The 12,283-nt window shown below is 41.8% G+C and overlaps 1 protein-coding gene across 1 annotated transcript; it reads left to right on the top strand.

Annotated features, from left to right (window-relative positions):
* The first annotated feature begins 3,224 nt into the window (after positions 1 to 3,224).
* On the top strand, positions 3,225 to 11,868 carry LOC141089216 (olfactory receptor 6M1-like). Its single transcript, XM_073575539.1, has 4 exons — positions 3,225 to 4,106; positions 4,576 to 4,680; positions 9,896 to 9,966; positions 11,802 to 11,868. Exons 1-4 carry the CDS (start codon positions 3,225 to 3,227, stop codon positions 11,866 to 11,868), a joined length of 1,125 nt encoding a protein of 374 aa, XP_073431640.1.
* Positions 11,869 to 12,283: the final 415 nt, after the last annotated feature.

Here is a 12,283-nt window from a genome sequence, read left to right on the forward strand (position 1 = left end):
TTCACTATCCTCAGATTCATCCATCAGATTGCTATATAAGGAAGTGTGATTTCACACTCCACAGAACTGTGGTCCCAAAATAAAATTGCATTGTGCTTTGAAACACTCCATTTGAAGCTTAGCATTGTGCTTGGTGATGTAAGGCCTGCAAACAGTTGCTTAGGAATGCAATGAAGCTCCTGATGTACAGTTTATATGCTGATGTTATTACCAGAGTAGGTTTATATCTCTGCATATATTTGAGTCAGCAAAGCAATGATGACTTTTGTTCAGTATGCGGCTCAGCACTCAGCAACCATATGCTGTAACTTTATGTGGGTACTCGGTGACTCATTTGCTGCAGCTTCTAAGTCTTCCACTTTTCCATCAAACTATTCAAAGTTCATTGTGGAATATTTAGGAGGGAAGAAATTTTTTACAAACTGACTTGTTACAGCTATTGCATCCTCTTACAGTATCAAGCCCGATTTCAACAAGCTTTTTAAAACAATCAATATTTTCAAATTTTAGTAGATTTGCTCAGATGGTTAGATAGTGAAAAAATAATTGTCTTTATTCACCCATTTCTCACATTTTGAGGGGCGTCACACATACGTGGTGAATAAAGACCAACATTTTTTCTCTATCTCACTTCTGGAGTGCTAAATTTTTACAAAAAAACAGTGATTGTCTAACCGCTGTCTCCAACATCATGTCCTCCCTCAATCTGAAACTGAACTTATCAAAAACTGAACTCCTTGTGTTTCCTCCTTCCACCAACCTACCTATGCCCGACATTGCATTTTGCGTGTATGGTTCTACCATTACTCCCCAGCAACATACCTGCTGTCTTGGGGTCATACTTGATTCATATCTTTCATTCACTCCCCACATCTGATCACTGGCTCGCTCTTGTTATCTACACCTCAAAACCATTTCTAGAATTCGACCTTTTCTTACTTTCGACTCTGCAAAACTCTTACTGTTGTTCTTATTCATTCTCGTCTGAACTATTGTAACTCTCTACTAATCGGTCTCTCTCTTACCAAACTCTCCCCTCTCCAATCTGTCTTGAATGCTGCAGCCAAGATCATATTCCTCACCAACCATTACACCAAAGCCTCTCCCTTGTGTCAGTCATTGCACTGGTTACCCATCCACTCCAGAGTTCAATATAAACTTATCACTCTCATCTACAAAGTGCTCCACAGTTCAGCACCACCCTACATCTCCTTCCTTGTCTCAGTCTACCACCCTACCAGTGCCCTCCGTTCTGCTAATGACCTAAGGTTAACATACTCTATAATCAGAACCTCCCACTCCCGTCTCCAAGACTTCTCACGTGCTGCGCCTATTTTGTGGAATGCACTACCCAGGAAATTTTCTTCATAGCCATGACACTTGCATAATGTTCACCCACACTTTATGCATTTAATAACCCTCTGTGTCTGTACTATTACACATACTGGTTGGTAACCGGTTCATCCAGCATTACATGAACACCCGATTTCTTCCATTATGGCTGGTCAGAACAACTAAAGCAACTGCTACCATCCACCTTTTGTGTCTCCCTATTTCCTCATAGATTGTAAGCTTGCGAGCAGGGCCCTCATTCCTCTTGGTATTTGTTGTTTATGTGATTATTGTTATTCTGTAATGTCTTTTATTCTCTGTACAAGTCCTTTCTATAATGTAAAATGCTGCGGAATATGTTGGCGCTATAGAAATAAAATTATTATTTTTACTTATTGTAAGTTTCAGAATAAAAGTAAGGAATATAATCTTATTTGAATCCATTTGTGTATCCACCCCTTGTTTGGGCATAACAAAATGCATGGGAAAACAGTAATGTCATCAGTATAAAATGTAGCTTTCTAAATACTATATACAATAATTCTAATAAAGCTATTAAGTGATGACAGAGCTTATTGATATGCTGGTTAAGCTCCAGAATTATATGAGATCATGCTATTGTCTACCTGGACTTAATAAGATAAAGTAACTTATAGCTTTTCACTTTATAATAGGCTTAGTTATTCATTAGTATAAAATAGATGTCATCACTTATGAGCTCACAGCTAGGTTTTTGCCATAAAAGACAGCTTAGCAGATACTCCTGATGCTTCTTGAAATCTGACATTCAATTTGAGGAGATGAAAGTATTAAGTTAATCTGCTACATATGGCTTAGCACAATTATATTTTACACCTATCACATCAAGTTAAAAAGTAAATGAAAACATGCCATGCTAGTTTAAAATGATAATAGTGTGTTCTACAGTGGGTCTGTTGTGGTGTAAATTCAAAGGTGTTGTCCCATTATTGTTAAAAAAATACAATTTTATTTTGGATTCTCTTGGATTTCAGTTAATCAGTTACAATCAGTTAATTGTTCTGGTTCTCCGTGGCATTACTTTGATCCTTTATTAGAATCTCCACCTACTGAGTCCAGTGGTTGTGGCCGAAATTCTCTATAGTAAAGGCCATCACCTGGATCCTTTGTACATGGACAGAGTTCTGTGATTGGGCAAGGTGACCAATACAAATTGGTGAGAATTAGTAGTCACTTGGTAAGGTGTATAATTTCACGGCTTTATACATGTCCTATAATGTTTTGCTTCATTAATGGTCCTCATTTCTTTATTTTACTAATTATGGCTGGTAATTGGTATGAAATATTCTCATAATGTACACTTTTAAAAATATTGGTTTAGGAATGAATAAAAAAGTGTCGTGAACGTGTATCCCAGTGGAATAAATTAACTTCAGTCATTCACTGTTAAGGTCTCAAGAGATAAGTTATTATCTAGGTTAAAGCCTTATTAAAATCTACAGCTATTTAAGTTCCCTATGTCATAGTATGCTAATGCTGCAGTTTATTCTTAAACCAAAATAGTCACATCGGGTGGTGAATCCTGAAATGTTCAAGAAATTAAATACATTTTTTATCATGCTAAGATTAATTAGAAGTTTCAGGATTATCAAAACTCATTACAATAAGAAACATGATACATGAATGGACTTTGTCAGCTATGAATACATGCTCTCTTTCAAATATTAGACACAAGAATGTCTATTTGGCTACACCTTGGTGTTGTGGAAAGGCCTGAAGCTCCTGCTACTAAATGTATTGTAGATGCTATAGTATGTCTCGCTTCTATTCAGGCCCATATAGACCCATGAACATTACAGATATGGACATATTTCAGAGGCTCAGGAACTTTAAGGCTTAGAACTTGATCTACTATGGAGAACAGAAGTTGCTTAGCTAATTTTATTTTAGTGGCCTTTCCTCTCACTTATGCTATGAGGACTATTGCTTTTTACTTTCTCCTTTTTGTGCATATGGTTACATTAATTGGAAATGTTCTTGTTATTCTAATCATCTGGAAAAGTAGCATCCTTCATACTGCCATGTATTATTTTTTAGCCAACTTGTCATTCCTGGAGATATGTTTTACTTCTTCAATCATACCAAAGCTATTATCTATTTTAGCATTTGAAAACCATACTATCTCTTTCTGGGGATGCTTCAGCCAGTGTTACTTTTACTTTTTGCTAGGTTCTGTTGAATTGCTTCTCCTGGCTGTCATGTCTTTTGATAGATATGTCGCTGTTTGTCATCCTTTACAGTATGGGGTTATAATGACTCCATATCTGTGCCTGAACCTCACTTTGTGCTGTTGGGTTGTTGGATTCATGGACACTCTTATCCCAACTTTACTTATATCTAAAGTTACATTCTGTAAGTCTAACATAATTGACCACTTTTTCTGTGATGTAGAGCATCTTCTAAAACTTGTATGCTCCAACACAAGCCTTATTGTGTTGATCAACCTATGTTCTTCCTCTTTGGTTGTCTTTGGGTCTCTAGTGTCTATAAGCATTTCATATACTTACATAATAGTAGCTGTAACTAAAATTTCCAAAGTGGAAAAAAGGTGGAAGTCTTTCTCTACATGTGCTTCTCATCTACTTGTTGTGGTCATCATTTATGGAAGTTCTCTTTTCTTGTGTATGAGGGGAACGACTGCATCATATTTGGACATTAGCAAACTCTCAGCTTTTATGACGGGGATTGTGACACCTCTTTTAAACCCGTTCATTTATACTCTTAGGAACACCCAAGTACATAATGCTATGCATCAACTCATTTTTGGGGGTTCTTTAAAGGTGTAATATTATATATACTGTATATATATATATATATATATATATATACAGTGGGGCAAAAAAGTATTTAGTCAGTCAGCAATAGTGCAAGTTCCACCACTTAAAAAGATGAGAGGCGTCTGTAATTTACATCATAGGTAGACCTCAACTATGGGAGACAAACTGAGAAAAAAAAATCCAGAAAATCACATTGTCTGTTTTTTTTTCATTTTATTTGCATATTATGGTGGAAAATAAGTATTTGGTCAGAAACAAAGAATCAAGATTTCTGGCTCTCACAGACCTGTAACTTCTTCTTTAAGAGTCTCCTCTTTCCTCCACTCATTACCTGTAGTAATGGCACCTGTTTAAACTTGTTATCAGTATAAAAAGACACCTGTGCACACCCTCAAACAGTCTGACTCCAAACTCCACTATGGTGAAGACCAAAGAGCTGTCAAAGGACACCAGAAACAAAATTGTAGCCCTGCACCAGGCTGGGAAGACTGAATCTGCAATAGCCAACCAGCTTGGAGTGAAGAAATCAACTGTGGGAGCAATAATTAGAAAATGGAAGACATACAAGACCACTGATAATCTCCCTCGATCTGGTGCTCCACGCAAAATCCCACCCCGTGGGGTCAGAATGATCACAAGAACGGTGAGCAAAAATCCCAGAACCACGCGGGGGGACCTAGTGAATGAACTGCAGAGAGCTGGGACCAATGTAACAAGGCCTACCATAAGTAACACACTACGCCACCATGGACTCAGATCCTGCAGTGCCAGACGTGTCCCACTGCTTAAGCCTGTACATGTCCGGGCCCGTCTGAAGCTTGCTAGAGAGCATTTGGATGATCCAGAGGAGTTTTGGGAGAATGTCCTATGGTCTGATGAAACCAAACTGGAACTGTTTGGTAGAAACACAACTTGTCGTGTTTGGAGGAAAAAGAATACTGAGTTGCATCCATCAAACACCATACCTACTGTAAAGCATGGTGGTGGAAACATCATGCTTTGGGGCTGTTTCTCTGCAAAGGGGCCAGGACGACTAATCCGGGTACATGAAAGAATGAATGGGGCCATGTATCGTGAGATTTTGAGTGCAAACCTCCTTCCATCAGCAAGGGCATTGAAGATGAAACATGGCTGGGTCTTTCAACATGACAATGATCCAAAGCACACCGCCAGGGCAACGAAGGAGTGGCTTCGTAAGAAGCATTTCAAGGTCCTGGAGTGGCCTAGCCAGTCTCCAGATCTCAACCCTATAGAAAACCTTTGGAGGGAGTTGAAAGTCCGTGTTGCCAAGAGAAAAGCCAAAAAAATCACTGCTCTAGAGGAGATCTGCATGGAGGAATGGGCCAACATACCAACAACAGTGTGTGGCAACCTTGTGAAGACTTACAGAAAATGTTTGACCTCTGTCATTGCCAACAAAGGATATATCACAAAGTATTGAGATGAAATTTTGTTTCTGACCAAATACTTATTTTCCACCATAATATGCAAATAAAATGAAAAAAAAACAGACAATGTGATTTTCTGGATTTTTTTTTCTCAGTTTGTCTCCCATAGTTGAGGTCTACCTATGATGTAAATTACAGACGCCTCTCATCTTTTTAAGTGGTGGAACTTGCACTATTGCTGACTGACTAAATACTTTTTTGCCCCACTGTATATATATATATATATATATATACAGTGATGGCCAAAAGTATTGACACCCCTGCAATTCTGTCAGATAATACTCAGTTTCTTCCTGAAAATGATTGCAAACACAAATTCTTTGGTATTATTATCTTCATTTAATTTGTCTTAAATGAAAAAACACAAAAGAGAATGAAGCAAAAAGCAAAACATTGATCATTTCACACAAAACTCCAAAAATGGGCCGGACAAAAGTATTGGCACCCTCAGCCTAATACTTGGTTGCACAACCTTTAGCCAAAATAACTGCGACCAACTGCTTCCGGTAACCATCAATGAGTTTCTTACAATGCTCTGCTGGAATTTTAGACCATTCTTCTTTGGCAAACTACTCCAGGTCCCTGATATTTGAAGGGTGCCTTCTCCAAACTGCCATTTTTAGATCTCTCCACAGGTGTTCTATGGGATTCAGGTCTGGACTCATTGCTGGCCACCTTAGAAGTCTCCAGTGCTTTCTCTCAAACCATTTTCTAGTGCTTTTTGAAGTGTGTTTTGGGTTATTGTCCTGCTGGAAGACCCATGACCTCTGAGGTAGACCCAGCTTTCTCACACTGGGCCCTAAATTATGCTGCAAAATTTGTTGGTAGTCTTCTGACTTCATAATGCCATGCACACGGTCAAGCAGTCCAGTGCCAGAGGCAGCAAAGCAACCCCAAAACATCAGGGAACCTCCGCCATTTTTGACTGTAGGGACCGTGTACTTTTCTTTGAATGCCTCTTTTTTCTCCTGTAAAGTCTATGTTGATGCTTTTGCCCTAAAAGCTCTACTTTTGTCTCATCTGACCAGAGAACATTCTTCCAAAATGTTTTAGGCTTTTTCAGGTAAGTTTTGGCAAACTCCAGCCTGGCTTTTTTATGTCTCGGGGTAAGAAGTGGAGTCTTCCTGGGTCTCCTACCATACAGTCCCTTTTCATTCAGATGCTGACGGATAGTACGGGTTGACACCGTTGTACCCTCGGACTGCAGGGCAGCTTGAACTTGTTTGGATGTTAGTGGAGGTTCTTTATCCAACATCCGCACAATCTTGCATTGAAATTTCTTGTCAATTTTTCTTTTCTGGCCACATCTAGAGAGGTTAGCCACAGTGCCATGGGCTTTAAACTTCTTGATGACACTGCGCACGGTAGACACAGGAACATTCAGGTCTTTGGAGATGGACTTGTAGCCTTGATATTGCTCATGCTTCCTCACAATTTGGTTTCTCAAGTCCTCAGACAGTTCTTTGGTCTTCTTTCTTTTCTCCATGCTCAATGTGGTACACACAAGGACACAGGACAGAGGTTGAGTCAACTTTAATCCATGTCAACTGGCTGCAAGTGTGATTTAGTTATTGCCAACACCTGTTAGGTGCCACAGGTAAGTTATAGGTGCTGTTAATTACACAAATTAAAGAAGCATCACATGATTTTTCGAACGGTGCCAATACTTTTGTCCACCCTCTTTGTTATGTTTGGTGTGGAATTATATCCAATTTGGCTTTAGGACAATTCTTTTTGTGTTTTTTCATTTAAGACAAATTAAATGAAGATAATAATACCAAAGAATTTGTGTTTGCAATCATTTTCAGGAAGAAACTGAGTATTATCTGACAGAATTGCAGGGGTGTCAATACTTTTGGCCATGACTGTATATATAGGAACAACGACAGAGCAAAGTCCAGCAATAACGTGAGCAATCCAGGATGCTGTTAAAAAATTATTTTCTCTTTCTTTTTATTCATAAATCCATTAAAATACAATGGTCCAAGCAGTTCAAAACAGCAATAACGCAGGAAAGTAGTGCAGATAGGACTACGCGTTTCAGCGGTAAAACCCGCCTTCTTCACGGTCCAGAATCTGCTCACAGTGCATGTCAAACCAAATGAGAATCACGAGGTCAAAAGAACTGGCCAAGGAGCTGGTCATCTAGTGGTGGAGAATGAGGAGACATTGATGAAGGCCTCATTAAAACCTAGGCCCAATGTGAAGGAGTGGGTCTCCTAGACTTGTTATAATGCCCATACATGCAGTGCATGGGCTGACAAACATTTCCCCAATGAGGGGTACATTTTTTAAAAGTATACTATGGGCATCATAGAAATCCTTGCCAAAAATTGGACTGCCTGGTGCAGCACAGAACTTATTAACCCTGGTCATCTAGTGGCGAAGAAGGAGGAGACATTGATGAAGGCCTCAGAAAAAACTAGGCCCAATGTTAAGGAGCGTGTCTCCTAGACTTGTAACACCCATACACGCAGTGCACGGGCTAACAAACATTTCCCCATGGGGAGTACATTTTTTAAAAGTATACTATAGGCATCATAGACACCCTTGCCAAAAATTGGACTGCCTGTAGCAGCACAGAACACGTTAACCCTGGTAATCTAGTGGCGTAGAATGAGGAGACATAATGATAAATCATACTGAAATCAAACAAATAAATTAAAAATGTGAATCCACGTATGAAAGAAAATAACAAAAGGGAGGGGCGAACACAGGCTCATAGATATGAAGCCAGAATGTGTCCAACAAGACATGTTTGTCCCTAGAAACAGCTCAGAGACAGGGATATAAATAAAAATATAGTGACTTTTGCATCATGGAATACGTTCACCCTGGTGTTCTACTGTTTGTGGATGTTGAGGATGAGGATAAGGAGGAGGATAACACCAAACAGACCCAATCAGGAAGCGGATAACCATGTGTGATTGTGAAGAGGTCCATGAGAATACACCTCCCCAACCAACAAAAAAAATAATTTGAGGTTATGTTTCGATGTTTTCATTCGGTGTTGTACAGAAGTCTTGCCCTATCCAGTCCTTGTTCATTTTTATAAGAGTCAGCCTGTCAGCTTTGTCAGGTGACAGGCGGATGCGCTTATCTGTTATAATTTCACCAGCAGCACTAAAAATACGCTCTGACAGAACGCTAGCAGCAGGGCAGGCCAGGACCTCAAAGGTGTAGAGAGCCAAGTCATGCCACGCGTCCGGCTTGGATACCCAATAATTAAAAGGCACAGAGGAATCCCGGAGGATGTTTGTACGATCTGAAAGGTACTCCCTCACCATCTTCCCAAACATTGCACTTCTTGTGACACCACCCCTTGCCTCTGTGTTGGCACGATGGGAGGTTCTGAGAAAACTGTCCCAGAACTTTGCCATTGTTCCTCTGCCTGAGCTGGATTGTACTTCTGTCTCTCTTGCTTGGACTGCTTGGCTGTACAACAAACTCTGACATCTGCTGCCAGCATTCTCACATGGGAATTTTTTAAGTAATTCCGCTAAATGGGCCCTGTGGTGCATCAAAATTTTTGTACACTTCTCTGCCTCTGGAATAAGAGATTGAAAGTTATCCTTGCAGCGTGGGTCCAGAAGTGTCACCAGCGAGTAATGAGTGTCCCCGAAAATGTTTAGAATGCGAGGGTCTCGGGAAACGCAGCGCAACATAAAGTCAGCCATGTGTGCCAGACTTTGAACAGGCAAGACTTCCGTGTCCTCATCAACAGGATGACTGACCATGCTGTCCTCCTCCTCCTCATCCTCCTCAGGCCATCCCCGCTGAACAGACGGTATGACAGCTATGCTTGTAGTACCGTCTATAGCGCATAAAAGTAGCTCCTGTTCCTCCTCCTCCTCATTGTCTACCAATCCACATTGTGATGACATGAGGCTGGGCGTAATCACCCTGTATAGTTTCTTGCTCCATGTCCTCATGCTCTGCCTGGAATGCATCATCTTTAATTCTGAGCAGAGAGGTTTGCAGAATGCTGAGAAGTGGGATGGTGACGCTAATTATGGTGTCATCGCCACTAACCATCTTGGTGCAGTCCTCAAAGTTCTGGAGGATGGTACATATGTCTGACATCCATGTCCACTCCTGAGGTCTTATGCGTTGAGTCACAACTGCCCTCTTCTGTTCACAAATCCTTTCCAACATATGCAGTGTAGAATTCCCATGCGTGGGGACATCACTCACCAGTCGGTGAGCCGGAAGATGCAAACACTGCTGAAGTCAGGCAAGTACAGCAGAAGCTGTAGCTGACTTTCTAAAATGGGCAGACAGATGATGTACTTTCACTAGGAGATCCGGCAGCTCCGGGTAGCTTTTGAGAAAATGTTTATCCATGAGATTAAGCACATGAGCCAGGCAAGGTACGTGTGTGCGCTCACCATGCCTCAGAGCCGCCACCAGGTTCCGGCCATTGTCACACACGACCATGCCTGGCTGTAGGTTCAGCGGTGTCAGCCAAATATCTGACTGCTCTTTTAGTGCTGTCTACAATTCTTCTGCATTGTGCGGTTTGTCACCTATGCAGTTTAGCTTCAGCACAGCCTACTGCTGCTTGGCTGAGGCAGTGCTGTAGTGCTTCCAGCTTCTGACTGATGTGTTCATTTCAGAGATGGAGGCTGAAGAAGAGGAGGAGGTGCAGGAGCTCTAGACTGTGGGGGCAACCCTGATTGACATAGGGCCCGTAATCCTCGGCGTGGGGAGGATGTGTTCCATCCCAGGGTCGGACAGAGTCCCAGCTTCCACTATATTAACCCAGTGTGCCGTCAGTGAGATGTACTGTCCCTGCCCACAGGCACTTGTCCATGTGTCCGTGTTTAGGTGAACTTTCCAAGTAACAGCATTGTTGAGGTCATGGGTAAAGTTGGAGATCAACATCCAACACTGTGGAGACACCATCACATGTTTCTCAACGCAGTGATTCTAGAGCAATGCCCCCCTACTCCACACTGATGAGGGGCAATACCCCGAAACAGCTGTCTGTGGATGGATACCATGTTTTGGCATAGGTGGTTTCCTTCATTGGAGACTGCCCTTCCCGTGGTTGTTCCTTCCCGGGGAAAGACCTGGCTAGTCATTGCTTGCGTTGAGAAACATGTGATGGTGTCTCCACGGCTTGTGTTTTGCATGTTTTTGCATAATTCCCATAAGGGATGGGGGCATTGCTCTAGAATCACTGCGTTGAGAAACATGTGATGGTGTCTCCGCAGTGTTGGATGTTGATCTCCATGAGTTCATTCATCCTCATTTTTCACAGTTTAAAAAATAACCAGACTCGGGTAGATCTGACAGAAGGAATGGCAACTTCCGTCCAGTTTGTGTTACGTGGAACGGATGCACGCCTTCTGTCTGCGGCCACCACACTGCTTCTTCCTGCCAGTTGGGGTGATTTGCCTCCTTCCCCATGTTTGCTGCTGTCCTTGCTCTGCATGTCCTCCTGCCTGGATGGGTCAGTCACTATGTCATCCACCACCTCGTCTTCCACATCCGCACCCTGCTCCTCCTCCTGACTTTCTGGCAATTGTGTCTCATCATCGTCCACCTCAGGTGACCATGGCTGCTTAAAGATTTGTGCATCGTTACATGGAAAATCATCTTGCCCCGCTTCAAGTGGAGAAGGCGAGAGGCATGAATCTCCAAATGGATAACGGAACAGCTCTTCGGAGTGTCCGAGTGTGGTATCAGTTGTCTCAGGGCACTCGGCATGGTGGGAGGAAGGAAGATCAGGGTGAGTAAGTTCTGGGCCACACTCATGGCTACTCAGACTTGACCGTGTGGAAGATGTTGTTGTGGTGGTGGCTAACTGACTAGAAATATTATCCGCTATCCAACCAACAACCATTTCACACTGCTCTGGATTCAATAGTGGTGTGGTGCGGTCCCCTAGAAACTGGGACAGGAAGGTCGAGAGCGAAGATGTGGGTTTTTGCTGTGGCCCGCTTTCAGCTTGACCACAGCCTTGTCCTCTGCATGCACCATCAGCATCACGTCCACATCCCCATCCATTGCCCCTTGCCTTGCCCATTTTAAATGAACTACTGAATTATTTGAAAACCTCAATACAAATGGATTTCTTGGGAGAAAAATTAGATGTGATAAGTATGCCTGCAAAGCAAAGAATTTTCCACCACAGATACACCATGCCTCAGCCTGAGATCACAGACTGTATTAATTTTTTTGTATTTTGTGGATACAAAAGACTGCTGGATATAACGACTGAGAGCCAGGCCAACAAAAGAAAACCACGTAAACTAGCCAAACTTTGAGCACACACAGATATGAGCTGGCACGGAGATATCACTACGACAAATGTGTGACCTGTATGTGTTTTTTTGGCCTAAATACTGCTTTATTTGACCAAAACTGACAGCCAGGCAAAAAAAAGAAAAAAGCCATAAACTGGCCAAAATTTCAGCATGCACAGATATGAGTTGGAACGGAGATACCGTAACAAATATTGTGTGGCCTGTATGTTTTTTTTGGGACTAAATACTGCTGTATTTATCCAAAACTGACAGACAAGCAAAAAAGAGAAAAAAGTCATAAACTGGCCAAAATTTCAGCACGCACAGATATGATATATGCAATGCTCTATATACACACATACAGTGCCTGCAGGCCTTGCACTGATGTGTATACAGCGACTTACACTTCTCTGCCTGCCTAGCACTGGAACCTATA

This window comes from Dendrobates tinctorius, unplaced genomic scaffold, assembly GCF_039654945.1.
Source record: "Dendrobates tinctorius isolate UK_male_01 unplaced genomic scaffold, ASM3965494v1 ptg000044l, whole genome shotgun sequence".
Classification (NCBI taxonomy): Eukaryota; Metazoa; Chordata; class Amphibia; order Anura; family Dendrobatidae; genus Dendrobates; species Dendrobates tinctorius.